Source organism: Delphinus delphis, chromosome 1 (assembly GCF_949987515.2).
Source record: "Delphinus delphis chromosome 1, mDelDel1.2, whole genome shotgun sequence".
In the NCBI taxonomy this organism is placed as follows: Eukaryota; Metazoa; Chordata; class Mammalia; order Artiodactyla; family Delphinidae; genus Delphinus; species Delphinus delphis.
The window spans coordinates 656,657-678,707 of NC_082683.1; the positions used below are offsets into that span (position 1 = coordinate 656,657).

Here is a 22,051-nt window from a genome sequence, read left to right on the forward strand (position 1 = left end):
AAGGCAATAAGAACCCACCCTTGTTCATTTCAGCAGCGCGAACACTGGAGAGTTACACAAGGAAGAAAACAGTACACGCTGAACATTTATTTTACTTTCGCAGAACAAGAGTCCTAGATAGTTGCTACCATGGTGGCTTAACTTAGACAAAAATAACCAGGGGGCGCCCACAGGATTCACTGTACAGCATCGATGCATTACCATAGCAGGATTAGCAGTGACTCAGCTATTTAACCACCATTTTCTAGAAAGAATTCATCTAGTCACATAAATACTGAAGTAAGTGAACTACAAATCACTACAGACATTTTGCACAATGTACTTTTAGTTCTCCGCAGTTTTGTTTTGGTATAAAGCACATATAATTTGGTTCTGATATAGACAATTATTGATATAATTTTCAAGTTTTTCAGTGTGGGAAAGTCACTCTCACTGTGGCGCTCTGCAACGTGGTGCCCACAACACCGCCCTGGGCGGGTGCAGCCGCTACTCACACATCTGCAGTCTAGAAACAGCACATCAGCTGAACGCCAGTGTTCCTCTGATGAAAACTGGAAAAAAAGCCCCAAACACCAAAGACTTTGCCAATTAGAACAGTTTCCAACTCAGTTTGGACATCTAGGCATGGACCCAGTGGCCATCAAACTCAGAATCTCAGCCCTCAGGAGGAGAGGAGGAGATGCTACAGAGACAGCAAACTGGGATGTTTTACACCCTGAGCTGCAGGGGGAGTACGCCAAGCGATGGTCAGCACAACCTCATGACTCTGCTCTCGGCCCCTCAGCCAGGATAGAGAAATAGGCAGACTCTTCAGGGGAGCTGGGACGTTCTTACTCATAAACTAAGAAAACAAAGAGGTCCCAACCAGGGCATGTACGTGTTTTGGAGAAAAACAGAGCCCTTAGCACAATGTTGGTCAAAGGCAAAAAGAGAGGAGAGTTTCTACCTGTAATAACATCTTTGTTTAATTTTTCCAACCCAGGGGAACAGTGAAAATACTTTCAGGCATCAGGAAGCACACCCCCTGGACAGATGTAAAAAGACATGTTGCATTTCTTTGATCCCCTCTGGCCCGTCTATAAATGACCGTCCATGGGACAGTCAGCGCCGCACAGGAGGGAAAGCCCACCAGTTTGGGGAAAGTATTTCAAGGGCTGGTGACGAGCATGGCTCCATATGGATGACATTCCTCGTGCAGCAGTTTTTTACTGTTTGATTCACAAATTAAAGACACATTTTGGATTGTGCAAGAGTATTCTCAGCTTTCCAAGGCATATGATTTTAATGCCGATATGCAGGAAATTATGACTATCAGAATTCTTTTTTAAAAAAGCCTTTTTTATGCCACTCAGTAGTGGAAATTTCCTTGAAAGCCAGAGAAGTGTGGATACTACATCTCTACGTATCAATGTAAGTAAGCAGATGACCAGATTCAGAAGCCTGGTTCAAGAGTTTGTTTACAAAGGCACAGATGACGACCAAAGACATAGGAGGAAGGGACCCAATGTAACACACAACACCCGGTGTCAACACTGGTACGAGCACACCTGCGATGGTTCAGTGAAAAGAACATACTAAAAAACCACTAAACAAAGTTAATTAAAAAACACGTCTGTACGGTTATTAAACAAACGCCCAACGTGTGGACGACTTAGGGGTGGGGCTGCAGACAGAATGCAGCTGCAGCACATGTTTTGTGGTCTCCCACCCGGGATGAGGAGAAGTCTCAAAAGCAGCTTTGCTAGAAACTGCCTCATCTACTAATAATTTAGGAAAATCTTTCTTGGTCCTAATATCTAGAAAATCAAAACAGGATGAGAGTGGAGGGAGGGGCACGTCCACAGGAGGCAGGGACCCAGGTCCCTAACAACACTCGGACACAGGCGGCTGGCACCTGATAACACTCAGATGACAGTCTGCCGTGGGCAACCACAGATGCACCCCTTCTGTTCACGTCTGCCCATCAGCCGTGGGCACAGTGGCCACAGTCTGAGGGCAGAGGCAGCAGCCCCAGGGAAACGGTGCTTTCTCGCTGGTCCTCACAGATCAGTGCACCAGCCGCCACCCCAGCTACCGCCAAAGAATCCTCTTTAGTTTGGTTTTGGGGGGAAGCAGAAAAAGAGGAAAGGGATGAAACCTGGGAAAGTCACACGAGCAACCCCTGCACAGCGAAGGTGCGTGTGACCCGCCGTCCTCTGGAGCAGGAGGTCAGCTTCGTAAAAAGGTTGTTTGTAGTTTAAAAGGCCTCATTTTAATCCATCATCATTACAAGATTTTTAAAGTTAGCGGAACTTAATGAGATATAGTTATTGCTCTTTGTTTCCAAGAGATCTGCTCTCCAGGAGGGGCTCTTTTATATTTTCCAGCTGAGAAGCCAACTGGAAAACCAGAGAAGCAATCAGGGAGCCCAGGCCCCGAACAGCTGGGAATGCTGCCTGAGACTCAGGGAACGATTTGTGCCTTCGGGTGGCTCTGTCCGCAGGCTGGCTGGAGATGGCCAGGTGGCCAGCCCGCGGCCCCGAGTAGGGCTGCACCTGACAAGCCCCAGAGCTCTAGCCTGGTGGGAGGGAGGGGGCTGCGTCCCGATCAGAAATCCCAACGGGCTGCGAGGCAAGAGGTGAAGCGAGGGGTGGCGCCTCAGCCCACCACAGGCCTCAAACACCTGGCTGGCTGTCCGTCTGTCTGCTCTGGAGGAGGCGGGCCGGGCCAGGCCGTGGGTCCGACTGTGGTTTACCTGGCATACACGATGCGTTCCATAAGCCACCTATGCCTGTGTTTCCTTTTAAAAACCTACACTGTCATTTTAAACGCAGCATAACAAAAACAGTAAATATTCCACACTCGTCCTGCTCATCATTCACGAGGGAAAATCCTAAAAGCCTCGTTGATGAGACAAGGCAAGGCTCCTGACCAGTTGAGTGGGGACGGGTGCTCCCCAGGGGCGCTCCGAACAGCCTGCCTCTCACCCAGGGGAGCAGAAGGGACAGAAGCCCCCTCCCTGAGCCAAACACCGCGGGGGGCTGCCCGCAGCCTCGGGCTGGAAACCACGTCTGGGCCTCTGGGGAGCCCCGGCCGCAGGTGAGGGCTGGACCTTCAGGTGAGGAGCTCGGCGCAGCAGGCACGGAAAGGGGTGGGGCCGCCTGCGCTCCGTGAGTGACCTTCCCTAAGTGGTGCTGATGCGGGCAGCTCGGCCTCGGGCAGGAGGGCGGGACGCCGGGGCCGGACACTCCATCCTCGGGAGCAGGGAATGCCGGTCTCTGCACCCCAGCTGTCCCCTCTCCGCTCAGTGCCCCGATGCCGTGGCCTCCGTGTCTGGGCAGCGGACAGACTCCCTGACAGCCGAGGAGCCGGACGTACCTCGGGTGGCCGCCGACGGCTGGCGTGGGGAAGCGGGTTCTCTCCGCCGGCTACAAGTGGGGAGGGCAGCCGCTGGCACCTGGCTGCAGCCCCGGCTTCACAGCTGTCCCCAGTGGTCGTCACCCACAGAGGAATCGGGGCCTGGCCTGGCTGCAGGGGGTGCGCAGAGGCCGCCAGGAGGAGGTTGTCACGTGGCTCGGCAACGGCTCAGTGGCAGCTGTGGTCTGTGCCCCAGGGGCTGACATCTGGGACCCCGATTCGAGCTCCCACAGCTCTGACCGAACGTCCCAGGAAAGAGCGGGAAAGGCTGCCCACCCGCACCTCCCACACCCGGACTGTGACCCGTGGAGCCAGAGGCCCCACGCCTGCCATCCAGGGAGCAGGAGAGGCGAAGGGGGTCCCCCACTGGCAAGGAGCGGCATGGTGCGCTGCGCCCCTGAGGCTCCGGGGCTCAGTGGTGTGGCCGGGGGTCCGGGGGGAGCAGCGGCTCAGGGCTGCTGTCTGGGGACTGGCTGGTGGCCGCAGCCAGGCTCTGCATGGCCTCCCGCTGCTGCTGCTTGGCCTTGTTGTAGAGCAGGACTCCGGCTGTCACCAGCACGGTGCCCACGGCTGACAGGCTGGTGACCCTGTTGCCGAAAACGATGACGCTGAGCCAGACGGACAGGGCGTGCTTGACGGTGCTGGCGACACTGCGGGAGAGGACAGCGGGGACGTCGGCGGGGGCCGAAGGCGTCTCCGCTGACCCCACTCTTTCATGCTGGGGTCCTTCCTACTAGGAAAAAGGTCACCGAGAAGTAGCGACACTTCCAACAAAAAGCCGAGTCCCATCTTCACACTCAGCGTTTTGCCTTATTTTGCTTCGTCCTTTTTTTGACGGAAATATTTCTAAGTACATTATAGCTATCATGACATTTGATCCCTCACTACTGCAGCGTGCTCTCCACAGAACGAGGAAGGTTCCTCTGAGAGCGCCTGAGAGAACCGATCATTAGGGAGAGTATCTGGGAAGTGACACAGCCCTGCTCAGCCACTGCTGGGACCTCATGAAGACAAAGTGAACACGACAGGGCTTGTCTCCTGGGCTGCCATTGAGGACAATTTAAACTTAATTTTTGTACTTTTCTACCTAAAGCTATTTTCTTTAAAAAGAACTGGTCTGGGGACTGTCCTCGTGGTCCAGTGGTTAAGACTCCGCACTTCCAATGCAGGGGGCCCAGGTTTGGTCCCTGGTCGGGGAACTAGATCCCATATCCCGTACAGCAGCCAAAAAAAATTTTTTAATAAAATAAAAAGAACTGGTCTTCTGTTTTCTGCCTTTTTTGAACCGTCAACTAACAATCACTGAAAAACAAAGTTGCAGGGGTACGGGGATACAATTCCTGGCCCTAAATGGAAACAGGACCGTGTGACAGACGCTGACAGCGAGAGCGTCAGGAGGCCTCAGCGATCGGCAGGCAGCTCCCCTCCAGGACTCGCGCAGAGGGTGCGTGCACCCCGGGAGGCCCAAGGGCAGCGACGCACCTGCTGCCATCACTCCTGGGTACAATTCCGCTCTCCAGTGACAGTTCTGAAGTGAAAGGACAAAGGCCCGTTGGCTTCTACGACAACTTGACGGGCAGACCCGCTGACATCACTGCATGGGCCTCCAGGCCTGCTGGCAACCTCAGCCGACTCCTTTCTATTTGTTACTGAAAATGCTCCGGTGTCAAATCACGCTTTCGCTTTCGCTAAGTCCGCCCAGTTACAGAGAAGAAGCCTGTGAGACCTGAGCTCAGTGCTAAGTTACCAGCAGGGAGCCGACGGCCACGTGTGGCTGCTCGTGTGAACTGATTAAAGTCAGAGAAATGTCAGACGTTGGTTCCTCGTGGCACTTGGCACGCCCCAGGCGCTCAGCAGCACACGTGGCCTGCGGCTCCCACCCTGGGCGGCCCAGAAGCGGGACAATCCGTCATCCCGGGAGATTCCACGGACAGTGCTGTTTCGGGCAGAAGTACACTCACACCACTCCAAGGATTTCTGCTTCTGCACAAAATCCCAGTGGGGATTCCCCTAAAGATCTGTTTCACAGACTTTCCTGTTCACGTTTCAAACGGCACCAATACAGAACGGCCTAGTAATTACGACCTGTGACCACAGCGATCGCTACATTTGTGATTCCACAACCACGAACACCTCTTATAAAACGTCTAGATGGCAAGCGTTCCCCTCTGCACGTGACCTGGAGGCACCTCACCTCTTGGGAGGTGCGGTCCTTACCTGAAGGTCACGGGAGAGATCCTCCCCATGAGGGCGTAGGCTGTGACGCTCTGCAGGTGGAAGAGGACGCCGTCCGCCAGCAGCAGAAGCAGCACGTCCTGGCTGTAGCGGAAGCTCCTCGCGTTCCTCCCGATCACCGGCAAGTCCTGCGCCAGAGCCAGAGGGACGCCCGCGGTGCTGACACCCAGACCCCAGCCCAGGGGCCAGCGCAACGCTGGAGCCCGGCCGTAGGACAGGACAGCCCAGTTCCACGTGTGTTAAAAAGAGAGGTGTGCGTAGACGCGCACCTGTGCTTCTGTAGGACCGACGGGATCCCACGACACGCGTGAGCACAGGAGCGTGTTTGTGCTCACGCAGACACGTCTGGGAAGCAGCTCCACCAGGAGCGGGCCTGGGAGGGGCTGGGGGACATACTGCTCTCTGTTTCATAAGCTTCTGCCCTGGGACTTGTTCAACAGTGGTCACAATGTTTTTAAATAACAGTAGTAATAAAAAACAAGTGCAGGGGGACTTCCCTGGTGGCGCAGTGGTTAAGAATCCGCCTGCCAATGCAGGGGACACGGGTTCGAGCCCTGGTCCGGGAAGATCCCACATGCCGCAGGGCAACTAAGTCCGTGTGCCACAACTACTGAGCCTGTGCCCTAGAGCCCGCAAGCCACAACTACTGAGCCCGTGTGCCACAACTACTGAGCCCACGTGCCGCAACTACTGAAGCCCACGCGCCTAGAGCCCGTGCTCCACAACAAGAGAAGCCACTGCAATGAGAAGCCCACGCACCACAACGAAGAGTGGCCCCTGCTCGCCACAACTAGAGAAAGCCCATGTGCAGCAACGAAGACCCAACACAGCCAAAAATAAATAAACAAATAAATTTTAAAAAAAAAACAAGTGCAGGAATTCACTGGCGGTCCAGTGGTTAAAACTCAGCGCTTTCACTGCCGTGGCCCGGGTGCAATCCCTGGTCGGGGAACTAACATCCCACAAGCCCTGAGGTGCAGCCAAAAAACAACAGGAAAGTGCACCTAAAAGCGCTCACAGCAACGTTCCCGGGAACCGCTGGCTGAGGTTTGGCCCCCGTGGGCACCGGACCCACACAGGACCCGCACGGGTTTGCTTCGCTCGGTCCCCCCCACCCCCCTGGGCGCGTGGCGGCCTCTGTGTGTTCAGCACGCCCGGCGCCCGGGGCTCGCCCTGACCTGGGAAGGCACCAGGGCTGGACTCACCATGAAGAAGATCCAGGCCGGGACGAGCATGGCCACGGCTGCTGCACTGGTGTAGAACTGCAGCTCCGCGGCCCTGCGGGGACAGGCGCCTGATCCTCTCCCCGCCTCACCCCGCCCTCGCCCTCCGCGGAACCGGGGTGCCCCAGTTAATCTATCTCCTCCCAGATGATAACGGACGGCCGGGCCTGACAGGCGACCCACCGGCCACGGGACAGTGACAGGCAGCCTCAAACGAGCCGGCCAGGGGCAGTTGGAAACAGGTGGGGTTTTCTCCCAAGTTTCAACGAGGTTCTTTTAAAGGCACCATGAAACGGGAGGGGTCAGGGCACAGGGTGGTCTGGTCTCCATGGAGCAGTGACACTTACGAGAACCTATATTTGTCCCCGCTGAGGAGCTTTTTGGAGAAAACGTTCTGCAAACTAGAATAAAGAAAAGAAGAGGTTACGAGAGGTCAGATGGTGCCTCACACGGCCGAAGCGCCCTGCCCTCCAGAAACAGGGACACACGGCAGCTCCTTGGGGATGGCCCCGGCGTCTGCTGTGAGCCGGGCTGAGCTGCCCCTTTCACAGATGGGTAACCTGAGGTCTCAGAGGCTGAGGACATGCCTGAGGTTGCCCAGCTCTGCTCGGCAGCGGCCACGGAACAGACAGTGGGAGCACAGGAAGACCCTGGGAAAAAAACAGAGACAAAACTGCTGGCCGGGAAGGCCCGCCGTGGCCAATGGGAAGACCAGACAGCGTCCAGCTTCCCTGGAGCCAGAGGGCTCAGCATTCTGAAGAACGACGCTGCTCCCTGGACGCTGGGTGCACAGCAGCTCTGGCCAAGGGGGCTTAAACCAGAGCAACAAGCCTGCTGCACAGGTTTATAGGCCCTGTCCCCCCCCGGGGGTTTACGCTGCAGGCCCGTCAGAAACCTAGAGGGAAACCCGTGTGAAGATGTTTCCTGCAGATCTAAGTCACGAGGTCTGCAGCGTCTGCAGGTGAGCGAGGAGGCTTCTGGAGACCATCCTGTGCTCGGAGTTAACAGGCGATATGCAAACTACGACGTGAGCTGGACTGTGTTTCTGGGAAAGGCTGAAGGAAACACAGCAAAGTGTGAGAAATGAAATGAAAGGGGATTTTTCATTTTTCAGCTGTATTATTCAAATTCAAACCCTCCAGATGGGCCTGTTTCTCTTTGGAAGTAATGGCAACAAGAAACCCTTGGATACCGTGTTGCTGCTGTTTCCTCTCTTTTCTCAGAAGTGGTGACGCTGAGACAGCAGGCTGTGCAGAGGTGTCAGCAAGACGGCTCAGCCGCCACTGGGGTGTGACATCTATCCCCCGTCCTGCGGGACACGGAACCCCACGCGGCACGGGACTCACCAGTCCATGATGTTGGTGGACAAGGCGGCCGAAAACCCCAGGAAGTTGAAGCTCATCTCAGTGGCCGTGCACAGCGCCAGGCCGCCCATGACAGGGATGAGCGAGAGGTTGACCAGCAGCCCTGCGGAGCGACAGCACACAGGGGCCGGGCTGCAGCGCCCCCCAGCGGGCCGGGCTACCCCCCACCCCGCCCCAGGAGTGCTCTGCACACTCACTTTGTTTGATTCTTCTCGCTGGACGGAAAATATAGCACATGCCTCCTGTCACCCGCTCCAGAGCCAGGTGCCAGGGGCACGGCAGCCAGAGCCACCAGCTCCAAGCCCTGTTCCCTGCACCCCACCCCCCGACCCCGAACCCTCATCTGCAAAACGAGTTGGGTGAAGGGTGGTCTCCAGGGAAGGCTGGGAGAGGAGGGAGGCCCCAGACCCTCAGAGCGTCCAGCGCTCCAGCCTTCGTTCTGAAATCTAACCAACAGCCTTGACGTGAAGGTAAGGCTAAGACCATTCGGTGCAACAGAAAATCACGTCACTCTGCACACAGGGCATCCAGCTTCATGTGGTGCCGCCGCTTTGATTTCAGACACAGCATTCCATTTATCTTGAAATTCAAAGCAGATGAGGGGACTAGCCTCTCGTGTTCAGCAAAAAGGAGCAGAGATGCAGCCCTCAGATGACCGTAGCCCCCACCCCCGCCGAGGACAGCGCTGTCCACACAGCAAACCCACAGGCCCACGTGGCCTGAGGCTGAGAGCATCACCACAGAAGGAGGCCTCTGCTGGATGGCGGACCTCACGCAGGGGCCATGGCTGGGAGGCCGTCCAGGGGGCAGGCGCCTTCGTGGACTCGGGGCTCTGCCGGGGCTGACCCACAGGGCGTCACTCCTCTGGGGACCCCAAACCTTGGGGTCCCTCAAGTCCTGGCACCTTCATCATTCTCCAACGCCTCCCCAACAGACTTTTTTTTGCTAAATTTTATCAAGATTTCCTAATTGTTCTCAGCAAGACAGCTGGTTTTCTACGCACGTACCCACCGCAGCTGGAGCCCAAAGTGTGATGCTTTTAAGGCCCTTGAGATAAATCCTTACTGCATGGTGAAGCTTGACGTGCGGTCAGGCTGTTTCCTGCCGAGTACGATTTTAGGAATCGCTTTTACACTTTGATCTGATGCTGTTTTACCATCACCTAAGCGTTTGTGCGGCTCCAAGGGCACGTCTGCGAGAAGCCTGGCTGCGCCCCGTCCGTCCCCATCCTCCTCTCTCCCTGAGGCAGGTGCCGCCTTGTTTTACCTTTTTGTCATTTTACTAGTTGAAGCAAGCACGTGTCTCCCTCTGTGAGCGCCCCCCACCCCCGGGGTCAAACACGACGTGTCACGTCCACGAGTCTGCACTCTGCTTGTCTTCACGGAACCACACTCTCTAAACGGTTGGCGGGAAAGTCCGGGACGTGGGCAGCTGGCAGCGCGTGCCCGCAGCCCAGGTTGGAAATTTGTAACAAGTCCCCTGTGCTGAGCTTTGGGGAGCCACAGTGGAGGGCAGGAGGGGGTGCGGAGGAGGGGCCGGGGCGCCTGGCAGATTCCTGGGACAGAAATGGCACCGAGGTTACCTGCCTGTCACTCCTTCACCCAGCTCCTACCATCCCGGGCCTCTGAGGCTAAGAAACGACAAGGAGGGAAGTGGAGGGAGCTGAGCTCCAGGGTGACGTGGGTGGGAGCGGCCCCCCGAGGAGCTGGCACGCCCGGACGTTGGAGGCTGCTCACCGGTGTGCTCCCCCAGGACGGTCCGGGACAGGATCACAGTGAAGATGGGGGCCGAGCTCTTCACCGTCTCAGCAAAGGACACCGCCACATTTTTCAGGCTGACCAGACCCAAAACCACTGTTGCAAACCTAAGACAGTCAACAGCGTCACAGGGATGAGTTGGTGCCTCTGCAGCCAAGGGGCAGACCTGGTAGGAGCCCAGAGGGTGTGCACGTCTGCCCCGCCCCCGCCCGGCCCCCTCCCTCCCAGGATCACCTGATGGTAACAGTCAGCCAGGGGGAAGTGTTTTACGTGTAAAAAACTCAGTCCCTCAACCAGGAACGTTAGCTGCTTACCTCATGAGACCCACGAACAACATGGTCATGATGAAGTTGGGAGGGTAAGAAAGCCGGGTTTTGTGCTGATACAAACAGCAGGGAACAAATATTTTAACACAGCCGATGAGCGTGGTTGACAGCATCTGCACGGCCCCTGGAGGAGGAGACGGGGGGGGGGGGGGGGGGGGGCGGGGGGCGCCAGCTGAGCAGAGCGGCTCCGCCCCGCCGGGAGCTCCATCCCGCCGCCAGCGCCCGGTGGGGTACCTAGCATGCTGGGCTCCCCTTCTAGAAGGGACAGGATGTACTTGTTGAGAAACAGGGTGCAGAAGCTGAAGAAGAACCAGAGTGTGAGGTAGATGAGGGCGCGGGCACCCCACACGCCCAGGTCCGCCTCGATGACGGTTGTCTCGGTGACGGTGACCGTGAGCACCTGCTCGTCGGGGCCACCTTCGCTCTGGCCAAATGCGATCTTCTCACTCCGGTGGCCAAACACGGGGCCCCAGGCCAGGAGCGGCCGTCCCCCCGGCTTCTCACCGGGGCCCGGAGCCAGCTCTGCCAGGGCCGCGGGCTTAGCGGATGCCGACATCTCAGGGGCGGCGGGCAGCGCAGGGCAGGGACGCGGGGACGGAGGCAGCGGCCATGCAGGTGGCACTGGGCGGGGCGCGGGCTGGAGTGGGAAGGAAAGGACGGCGTTGCGTGAGCGGCTAAGGTCCTGCCGAGTTTAATCACCCACTTAGAGTTTTCAAGACGCAAACTCGGGGTCCTGGCCTTGTTTCCAGCCCCAAAGGAGCGGGCGCCCCAACAGCTCGGACTTGTCTTCCAATAAGTTTCTGAGACCAAAGCCTTTACCAGCCTCCGTTCCCTCCTCACACACCTGACCCTCCAGCCGATCCCGCCGGAACTCCTTCTACAGTACCTGCCAACCCCTGCCTCTTCCAGCCCCGCCCCACCCCCAGGGCACCCCGCACCCCCCAAGCACCGGCCCAGCCTCGAGCTCATCCTCCAGGCTGCCCTCCAGCAGCTCGGCTGAGGCCTGGGCTCTCTGCCCCCACCCTGGAAGCTGTCACAAGTGCTATGCACCTTCCCACCCACCGTGGGACCAACCAGAGCCGCTGAGGAAGGGGCCCCCTCGCCCGGAGCTCTTCCCACCAGGCTGGCTCTCCCACGCCCTCACCCAACTTCTTAATATTTCATCCAGTGTTCTGAGTTGTCCTTTGTGGGAGGGTTGACCTGCCCCGTCAGAGACTCTGAGTTTCTGTCCCTCCATCGGGTTTTGAGTTCCAACCCCTGCGTTCTTCGAGTTCTATTTGTTACCGTTTCAAACTGGCCTGTTTGTCTCAACTTTCGATTCCTTCTTTGCATCCTCTCTTTCACGGTCCAACAGTTCATCACCCAAGCCCTGACAGTATGACCCTCAGCCTCTCAGCGGGTCAGCGGCCCGCTGGCTCGAGGGGGCTGTTCGCGTGCACAGATCCTCGGCCAGGGGACCTCCTCCTGGGCTTGAGGGCGGGCGGGCCTTGGAGCGGGCATGGGCACTGCCTCTGCAGGTGCCCAGGAGAGGGTGATCCTCCCTCAACAGACCCACACCTGCTTGGCGCTCAGGCCTGTGGCCACGACTTCTCAAGAAAGACCCCTCACTCCCTCAGATCACAGGCGAAGTCCGACCCGGTCTCTCCCGTTTGCTGGTGGGTGAACGCTTCAAGTTCCGGCCCTTCTTTTTTTTAATTTATTTTTTTGGCCACGCCACGCAGCTTGTGGGATCTTAGTTCCCCGACCAGGGATTGAATGCGTGCCCTTGGTGGTGAAAGCGCTGAGTCCTAACCACTGGACCGCCAGGGAAATCCCAGTTCTGGCTTTAAGCAGCATCCCAGTGACACCACCTGCCCAGCTCAGGAGCCCTGGCCACTCCTCCTCAGTGACACCAAACTGCAGTTCCCAGCCCCCTGCCCCCACCTCTAGGCAGCCAAGCTGGCTGCCTATGTCCTCATCCCTCCGATGCTGACATTCGGGGGGCGCCCGTCGTGCTTTAACCTAACTTCCAGGCATGCATGACCCAGACGGACTTGTGACTCCCTGACCCCACCTGAAGCCAGGCTCCTGGCTGAGCAGCCCCCCAGCTCCCCGTGTCCACCCAGTGCTCTCGGTCACCCCACAAGCTCAGCAGCACCAGGTCCCGGTGGGCACCCAGGCCTGACATGCACCCCGGCCCTCGGGACACCAGGGCAGCTCCCCAAACGCACCCCAGACCACGACGAATGCACGTGGTCCTCCCGTGGGCCCCCACTGCCCCCGCGATACACACGAGCCCTTCGAGCCCTCTGGGCGCTGACGGGGCCAGATCTCCGCTAACGCCCCGTCCTCCTTCCTCTTCCCAGCCCGGTCCCGCCGTCCTCTCTGGGCCACACCCTGCTGGGAGCTGCACCTCCGTGGGCTGGACCGGCTGTGGCCCAGCAGGGGTATGGGGAGCCCGTGCTGCCCCCCAGCTGGGAACAGGGGCGCAGCTGCGGGTGGACGGAAAACACAGGAACAAAGCCCGTGTGTAGCTTGGGATCCCCGAGAGCAGAGAGATGGCGCCCCACCCCCGGGCCCCTGGCTGACCCCGTCTGGATGCCCAGCCCTGCAGCCGGGCCCCCCCAGGGCACAGCTCCCACTGGCCGCGGGGGCTCTGCCTCTCAAGGGAGCCCCCGTCAGGCCCACCGATGGCGCCAAGCCCCTCTCTTCAGGGCCCCAGACCCGGTGTTTGTCACACAAGCCCCGACGCCACCGCTGAGGCCCCAAAAGCAAACCTGTTGGCGAGGTGACGCTCCAGAAGCCCCCGGGGAGGGTCCCATCGCCCTTCCTCTCTCTCGTCACAAAACGAGGCTGGAGGCAAGGTGCAGGCGCTTCCCCCGACTCTCTCCACTCGGTTTCCGTCTGGGAAACGCACAGCTTCCCAGGCAGCACCGCCAGCCGGGCCTCCGCCTCCTTCTCTGCAGCTCAAGGAGCTCTGGCCCGACGCCAGAGCTCCGCCGCTGAGCCCCGAGGCCCTGGGGCGCCCGCTCTCCTTCCTCAACAAGAAGCTGCTTTGAAACAAAGACGGTCCGTGCAGTTCCACAGCTGCCGCTCACCTGGTGACGGTGTGGTATTTCACTGGATGAACAAGCCACAAGGGACTCATCCCCACTGCTGACCACACCGGGCCCCAGACCGTCCGCCACGTCCGTCCTGTGCAGGTCGTTCCTTGTGTTTCTGCTGGGTCTGCGCCCACGGGGCACCCACGACCCCCGAGGTCATCGTGCTGGGCTGTACCCTTACCCGCCCTGGAGGTTCTGCCCCATCTGCCCCGAGGGTGGAGGGTGTTGGCGGCCTCTGAAGAAGCAGAATCCATCACACACACACCCCCGCCCACCCAGCACACGAGGCTCCAGTGCCTCCCGACTGTCCCAGGCTGAAAGCGGGTGGCAGCACAGACGCAAAGAGATTCAGACCGAAACGGTGGGGATGGACCTTTCAGGAGTCACCGCAAGTGACAGGGAACGTAAGAAAGAGTCAGCAGAGCCCGTGGCCGGGATGGCACGGGGACAGAGCGTCCGTCAGATGGGGTCAACGCGGCACTTTTTTGCCAGCAGCAAAACAAAAGCCAAACAGAACCTAGGCGCCTGTCGACAGGGACGCAGATGGCAGCGGGTGGGGATGGACGCCCACAGCGGGCAGAGGGAAGCCGCACACGGGCGATGGGTGATGGGCAAACCTTACAGCCGTCGGAAATGCTGAGGCCGAGTCGCGGAAGGAGACACACGACACAGCGCCACCAGTGCACTTAAGTGTGTCCAGACACAACATGTCATTAGAAATAAAAGCACAAAAAGTGCTGTTAAGAGCAAAGAACTGGGAACTCAAGCTGGGGGCGGGGGGGGGTCTGGGTTGGGCCGCAAGGACAGGGGACGCAAGCGGGCAAGCATGGCGGGCGTCGCGCTGTTTTCTAGGCCGTTCCGAAAGCTGAGGATTTATACATGAAAAAGAGCCAGGCAGCACCTGGGGAGACAGATGCCTGTTCAGACCAGAGCCTCCCGGACCGTCTGCCCTTGGTGACCTGGTCTCAGGTGGCGCCAGGAGCTTTCTGTGTCCTGCCGCAGGTTCCGGACTGGAAGGCAGCAGGCGCTCCATCACAGACCAGCACTGCTGTCCACTGCGTCCAGAGCAGGGCCCAGGGAGCCCAGGACGGATGCTCAGGCTCCCTCCAGCGCGTGACCTCTTCCTGACCATCGACAGCCCACAAGCAGCCCACCAAGCCTGGTGACCGAGGACGCGACAGCCAAGGGACAGGCAGACCCCCCCGCTTTCGCGTGCAGCAGGAGGGGTCGGCAGCCTCCACGTGTGTAGTTTCCGGAAGGAGTCCAAATGCCTCTGGAGTCAGAACAAGGGCTTTGAATGTCTTAAAAAGTGAAATCACGGGACTTCCCTGGCGGCCCACTGGTTGGGACTCTGCGCTCTCACCGCAGTGGCCCGGGGTGCAATCCCTGGTCGGGGAGCTAAGATCCCGCAAGCCGCGTGGCCCAGCCCCCAAACAAACAAACAGATGAAATCAACTTGGGAATGGACGGTCCTGTCTTGCTCCTTCTGGACAAGACTCCCCAAGTCACACCAGGGTTCCTAATTGTTTGCTTGCTTTTGCTTCGTCAGGCGATGGGGGTCTGAGGCCTGGAGGGCTCCTCCAGCGGCTCCGGGGGTGGGGCCGGGGGGCTGGAATAAGGAGGGGCCACTACAGAGAAGCGGCGGAGACCAGGCAGTGAACGAGGCCCCTGGGCTGTGATGGAGGCCGAGGTGGCAGGGAAAGCAGAGACCAGGGCGGGTGGCCCTCCAGGCCGGACGCCAGAAGACCCTTCTCTGGGGAATTCAACAGGCACGGGACAGACCTTGAGGACAGAAATCAGGGCCCCAAGGAGAGGCCTTGACGGAGAAAGCAGCTGAGCAGCCCGAGCTTCTGGTCACCCTTCAGTGCCCTGGGAGCTGAGCCAAGGCAGGAGACGGGGCAGGGGGAGCCGAGTGCCCACCGGCAAGCAGGACGTGCTGCTTTGATAGTCACCAGAACAGGGTCCCTGGGGATCAAGACCAGGGTGGCAGAAGTGGAAATCTCACCAGGGGCCCCGGGCTCCCAAGAAGATCCGACTCAGGACAGGACTTGACGTGGAGGCTCCGAAGGCCCCCAGAAGCACACGGGGAGCTCGAGGTGGCGGGCATCAAGGATGCAGCCACCAACGTGACCGGGGGTCCTGCTTCTGGACACAGCCCACAAGGGCCAAAGCGGCCCCATCCACAGCCCAGCCACCAGAAGGAGAGGCAAGGCGCCTGGGGAAAAGCTTCCACGACTCAGCCTGAGGACAGGTGAGGATCAAAGATCAGAGACCACCTGGCCCACAGGCTGCCAGTGGGGGAGAAACCGCCTCCTGGCTGCTCCAGGAGGGACAGATGGACAGGATGCAGTCGTGCAGACAAACAGACGAAGAAACTGTCAGGAATAAATCAGCGGGATGAAAACATGGCAAGACTAGAGAGGAAACGTCCCACTGCTGAATGAAACTACGGTGTCCTCCAACTATTTCCCTGCGAGGTGTTAACTGGTGACCAGGGTCAATCACAACTTTACCCCCCGGAGAAACGAGCGGATGCCCCTCCACGGAGCCACCAAAGTGGGAACCACCAGGAACGAGACAGACACCACGTCTCCCTGACCTGAGGCGCTGAACCCGGCACCGCTGCAGTTTCCCTGCCACAGGTGCAGATCTGACGGTGAGAAAACGCAGGCGTCGAAAGCCGAGGAAGGAGGATGGACGACAGAGGACACCAGGCCAGGGGCTGCAGACCATTACAGCATCCACAACGCGCAGATCCTGCCAACGCCACGCACCTTTTCAACATTCACGCCCTCTGGAACCAAAAATGATCAAATCAATGACATCTCTAAAACCAAAAATCTCTAACGTGCAATACAGACAGAACTACCCGAACCAAACCACACTCGGGTGAACAACGTCATCCCACTGAAGAGCGAAGGGCAGGAAGCCGGCCAGTAACTGCGCCAGCGGCGCGGAGAACACGCGCAGGCTCCAGACGACACCCCAGGCAGCGAGGTGCGGCAGACAAGGGTGTGCGCTGCGGGGAAGGAGGGGTGGCCGCAGGACGCCTGTGCAGGCCGCTGCCCACCCCCCCCCCGGGAGGCCTGGAGGCAAGGACGCCCCCAGCAGCACAGCCGGCTCCTAAGCCTCATTCTCTGCTGGGCTGAACCAGCCTCCTTGGAGGAACGGCTGATGCCAGGGCTGGGGCAGGAACTGGGTCAGAAGGAGAGGGAGGGCTCCTAGGGTGATGGGGACTTATCAGAAGGACACAGGGGCCAGCGTGAGGGATGCAGTTTGAGAGAGAAAGTAAATAATAGCAAAGGGTTAGAAGCCACACATCCACCACGATCACTAAATGGGGAAAGGAGAAAGCACTTCCTTCTGTTACAAAGTCAGATGACTGATGCAATTAGAAAATCTCCGTTTGGCGACCATGCCCATGATCACACTAACAATCGACTCGGGCTGGGTGAAAATTTAGAAATAACAGAATATTTAGTCTCAAAGTGTATCCCTACAAGGTACGTGTTAGTAACAAAGGGCACTCGATGGAGGTCCAAAGGGGAGAAGACAGGAAACTTCCTTGAAGAAGGAGGAGAAGGGGGAGGCGCCTATCCAGATAGGAGGATTCCAGGTCACGTGCTGTATCGGCGCAGAAACAAGTAAACAAATTGGAACGGAGGCCCAGAGACTGCGCACAAGCAGAATTCTGGTCCAAGACAGAGTGGGGCTGTGGCTCGTTGGAGAAGGGAGGCCACTGTCGCTGATGCTAGGATGGCCGTTATCCACACCAGAGAAAACAAACTGGACCCTGATCTCACAATTCTAGACAAATAACGATTAGCAACACCCACAGAGCACTTCCTAGGAAGCAGGTAGGGTCTGACCGAGCATCTCACACATATTAACTCAATGAATCTTCACAACAACCCTTGCGGAGGGACGCTGTCACCCGTGTGAGACGCATGAAGTGGGGAAACGGCCTCTGGCCACAGTTCAGGGCTTGGGCCTGCGCAGCCTGTCTGTGAAATGCAGCTGTGTAAACCCTTACGTTTAGAGGAGAATGTAAGAGAATATATTGCTGATTCTGGTATAGGAAAAGAGTGTCTTTTTTTTTCTGCCCGCACCACACAGCTTGCAGGATCTCAGTTCCCCGACCAGGGATTGAACCCGGGCCCAGCAGTGAAAGCGCTGAGTCCTGACCACTGGACCAGCAGCGAACTCCTGAAAACGAATATCTTAAACCAATGCCCATAAAGGAAAATATAAATAAAACAGACTGTGTTGGCTAAACTAAGAGCTTCTGTGCCATCGAAACGCACTATAACGTCTTGTAACACGAACACACTAAATGACAAAGCGACAACCTGGAGGAGGCAGTTAGGACGTGACAAAGGAGAGGGAACGGATTCCTACAACTTAATAGGAAATGTGGGCAAAAGCACCAGCGCAGGAGAGCGTTTCCAAACGGCCGATAAGCACGAGAGAGGATGCTTATCAGCCCTCCAGCGCCGCGTGCGGCACCGCACACCCGGCGGCACAGAGCAATGACACACCTACGACCCCACAAGCTTCTGTGGTCGGGACTCTGGCAGCAGCTGTGCTGGGCAGTTGGCCGTCACGATGGCAGGAGGGGCCGAGGCCTCACCCGAAGGCCGGGGCGCCTGCTTCCAAGCCCACACGCGCAACCCCCGGCCAGCTGTTGGGGGAAGACCCCTCCGCGGGGCCGCCCGCAGCCGGCACCTGGCCTGCATTGGAACGGCTGAGAGAAAGCGCCCGAGGAGGCCCGAGTCTTTTTGTAACCTCGTCCCCTTCTCGTTTGCTGGTTTGCTTGTTCGGAGCTCATTAGAAGGCCGGCCTCGAGGGGAGGGGCTACAGAAGGTGAGAATGCGGGGAGGGAGGCAAGGTCACGTCCAACCACGGGGCTCGACCTCACCAGCGGTCAGGGAGCTGGACACACCACCCACCCCCACTGCCAAAAACCATCAGGTCTGACAACACCCAGAGCTGCTGGAAGGTGTGGATCCAGAGGCCCCCAGACACGGCTACGGGGCGGCTGGTACGAGCACTTGCGGAAATGGCGTGGCAGCCTCTTGAGAGCTACGCGCCTGCGCACCCTACACATCAGCACTTCCACTCTCGAGGTTCCCCCAGGGAAGTCCTGCGAGAGCGTCCAGAGTGGGAGTGCCCGTCATGACGGCTGGGAAGTGCGACCGGCCACCCATCGGAGAATGAACGTGTGCTGTAGACTTGGCCCAGGAGTGAGGACGAGAAACGTCCTGCAATAGCCACGGCTGACGGCCGGCCAGGCCCTCTCTGCCCGGATGGTGGGCGGGCACGTGACCGCAGCACTTACCACTGGTTACCGGCCGCAGCGCCGATCCTGAGCAGAAGGCCCGCTCCTGGCTGCGGCGAAGCCCCGCGCGGCTGCGCTGGGCATCGCACATGGAGGCCGGCAGCGGCCAGGTGTCAGCGGCCCAGAGCCCAGCAGGTGTGGCTCACCCAGCCCCGCGGAGACCCCAGCTGCCCTCCCCAGCTCCGGCTCGTGTTTCCACCGCCCGTTCTTCTTTCTCAGCCCCCGTGACTCCAGGTGCCTCCACGAGAAGCAATTCTCATCCTGCGAAAGACCGAAGGTCAGCGGCCCCAATCTGACAACGAAAAACTGACCGCACCTTCCAGGTCGGCCTGGAAACAGGGCGGACCGGGCTGAACGCAGGGCTCGTGGGGCACTGCTCCCCGCCCAGGCCCTTGGTGACAAAGGTCTGAATTATTGCCCTCTCAGATTATAGCACAAATAACAAGAACCGAAACGTAGCCTTTTCCACCCAGCACGGAGTAGGTGGCTCACGAGGCCAGGGTTGACTCTTAACTTTACTCCTGCCTAGAGCTGTCTTCAGAAGAGGGTTCACACGTGGGACTGAAAGGAAACCAGGTCAGCGACACATAGCGAGAAGCACACCTGTGACACTTCCGTCACGTGCAGGCGCTGAGCCCCCTCTCCCACGGCCTGAATGGCCCAGCCTCCGCCAGCCCTGCAGCGAGGGCTCACGACCCACGGGGAGGGTGCCTGGTTCTGAAACGGGGGGGGGGGGGGGGCAGGACCACCACGGCACATTCTCCACCGAAGGGAAGTTTGCGTGGAGGTTAGCGAAAATGAAGATGTCAACTTTCCCATCCAGTTCCGTAGACCCTTAAATTTTAGGGCCTGTCAGCCTGGGGTCAAGAGTCCCTGTTCTCCAACAAACAACTCAAGATGTTCTCAAATGCCTGGTGAGGAAATCTAGGTTGGTTCAAATTGTCAGCAGGGCAGTTTAGACAAAATATACTTAAAGTCTACAAATTTTATACACTAATTCAGAAATTCCACCTCCAGGGATTTATCCTAAAGAAATAATCCAACAAAGGCCCAAGATTGTACATACAAGGATGTTAAAAAGCTTTGTTTTTAAGACTAAGAAGCTGACACTAGCCAAGTGTCAGATAAGAAATTTGTAACAAACCCTGTCACATAATGGGACACTGTAGCCCTGCAAGTTTTGACAAAAATAGATTTGTCATAGATTAAGTGAGAGCAGAGTTACAAGCCCTCTGCACAGTATGTTCCCGTTTAAAAAGTACAAATGGTTCAGAAGCACACAGGCGAAGTTACCAACTGTGGCCAGCTCTGGGAGCAGAATCTCAGGTCCTTCACATTTCGTTTGCGTTTGGGCTCCTCTTCATTTTCTAATTTATGTGCACTGAACATGGATTTCTTAACAACAAGGACCTGTATATAGCACAGGGAACTACAATCAATATCTTGTAATAACCTGTAATGGAATGGAAAAGAATCTGAAAAAGAATGTGTGTGTATAACTGAATCACTGCTGTACACCAGAAACTAACACAACATTGTAAATCAACTGTACTTCAATTTAAAAAAAAAACTTTAAAAAGAAAATGGACTTCTGTAATGTAAAAACTTTCCTATTCCCTCCCTTAATGTTCCTTTTCATGCTGTTTAATATTGTTTTATTCTGCTTTACAATGTTACTTACAAGTTTAAAGATTTTTGGTAAAGTACATTGCACTCTACTAAAAAACAAAGAACTTTAAGCCACTAAACAAAGAGTCTGCCTCTAAATAGCTTTTTTTTTTCCTCTCTTTTTTATACAGCAGCAGTAGGTGAGCAAGGTCCTCAAGGCTTCAGAAGATGAGCTTGGGGCGGTGGGGCGGGGGCACTGCCTGGACCCCACAGGCCCCGTAAAACCCGCTACAGGAAAGTCACCTGAGGACTACAATGAAGTCTTAGCTCTGGGCCTGACTGGGAGTTTCCCACTCCAATTAACAAAGTAACAGTCCGCTAGGACCAGCGCCCGGCAGGATGTTAGTCATTATATAATTTCCAGTTTTCTAAAATCCTGCATAGAAAGACACCAACTGCAATGAATTTGCGGGCGATCGCGCCCTTTGGTTCCGGATCGGACGGAGCATCTTTACCCGGTTCTTTCGGAAGCGGTTGCACCTGCCGCTCGGAGGCCATGCCCCACTTCGGGGGGGCATCGGCGGGAGGGGGGGCTAAAACGCAAGGACACCCGACCCTGTGCCCCCCCCATCCCGCCTCTGACAGCCCACCCCCACGACCCGGGCGCGGCTCCCCCCACCCGCTCCGGAGACCCCAAAGCCCCGCCGCACCTGTGCCCAGCCGCCCCGCCTCAGGCGCCGTGCGGACCCGGGACGGGAACGCGGCGCCGGCCGTGGAGGCCTGGGGTCCGAGCGGACACCTGCGAGGTGGGGCGGGAACTCCATGCGGTGGACGCTGAAGGAGCGGACCGGTCGTGAAGGCGCGAGGGACTGTGCCCCCCGGCGGCGTCGGACGCCCAGGCGCGCGCGTGCCAAGGCCCTGGGGTGGCTCAGCGGCCGCGCCCGCAGAGGGTCCTGGGCCGGGGAAGGGAGGTGGCTAGTGGAGGGAACTTCGGCCCAGACGCAAAGGGCGACCCCCGCAGGCGACCCACCCCGCCAGCTTAATTCAGCGCTTCACCCACCGAGAAGTCCCCGGGCTAGACGCCGCGCGGGCCCCGCAGCCTCGGGGACATGCACCGGGACCCGCAGCCGCATCCGGGCGGAGTTTCAGCGCGCCGGGGCGAAGGACGCGGTCACCCGGGGCCCCGTCGCCCCCGCCTCCACACGGCGACCCGCCCACGTCTCGGCGACTGCGGCTCCCCGAGCGAAAGCCTGCGGGTCGGGCCCGGTGGGCGGGCCCCAAACAGACCCCCCCCCCCCAACCCCGATCCCTGCGGGCGGTGGGGCGGGGACGGGGGCGGGGCGAAGCGGGGCGGAAGTGCCGCTACCGGCCCCGGAAGCCATGAGCTGGAAGTGACGCGCCGGAAACCAGCCACGGCTCCCCGCTGGCCCGCGGGACTCGTTCCGCTTTGTCCTGAGCGTCTGGGCTTCTCTGCCGCCGGTGCTGAGCCGGTGGAGGGGCCACGCTACTGGTTGATTCTCCCCCGCTGTCGTCCCCTTGGCACCCTCCTGGCCGTAGCACTTCAGCCCAGGCGGGGGTGGTGATCCTGGGTGACGGCGACCCCCATCGTCATCCCCTTGGCACCCTTCGGGCTGTACCACTTCAGCCCAGGCGGGGGTGGGGCGAAGGCGATCCCCGCGGCCTTGGTACCTTCCGGGCCGTACCACCTCGGCTGGCGCCCC

The 22,051-nt window shown here is 58.4% G+C and overlaps 1 protein-coding gene across 3 annotated transcripts in view; it reads right to left on the reverse strand.

Moving 5' to 3' along the window:
- Window positions 1–21,642, reverse strand: part of LOC132426162 (cyclin-dependent kinase 11B) — a 39,432-nt gene extending 17,790 nt beyond the window's left edge. Inside the window, exons 1-9 of one of the 3 annotated variants that reach the window (XM_060012988.1) lie at window positions 21,391–21,624; window positions 10,536–10,938; window positions 10,290–10,425; window positions 9,955–10,082; window positions 8,201–8,321; window positions 7,442–7,504; window positions 7,202–7,255; window positions 6,837–6,909; window positions 5,614–5,759 (exon numbers count right to left, since the gene is read on the reverse strand). In XM_060012988.1, coding sequence (XP_059868971.1) covers window positions 5,614–5,759; window positions 6,837–6,909; window positions 7,202–7,255; window positions 7,442–7,504; window positions 8,201–8,321; window positions 9,955–10,082; window positions 10,290–10,425; window positions 10,536–10,857 — 1,043 coding nt within the window. In that variant the 5' untranslated portion in view covers window positions 10,858–10,938; window positions 21,391–21,624. Of the gene's footprint in view, window positions 1–67; window positions 4,047–5,613; window positions 5,760–6,836; window positions 6,910–7,201; window positions 7,256–7,441; window positions 7,505–8,200; window positions 8,322–9,954; window positions 10,083–10,289; window positions 10,426–10,535; window positions 10,939–21,390 lie in introns of those variants that run through there. The other 2 variants (XM_060013024.1, XM_060012978.1) reach the window with 2 other exon arrangements.
- Window positions 21,643–22,051: the final 409 nt, after the last annotated feature.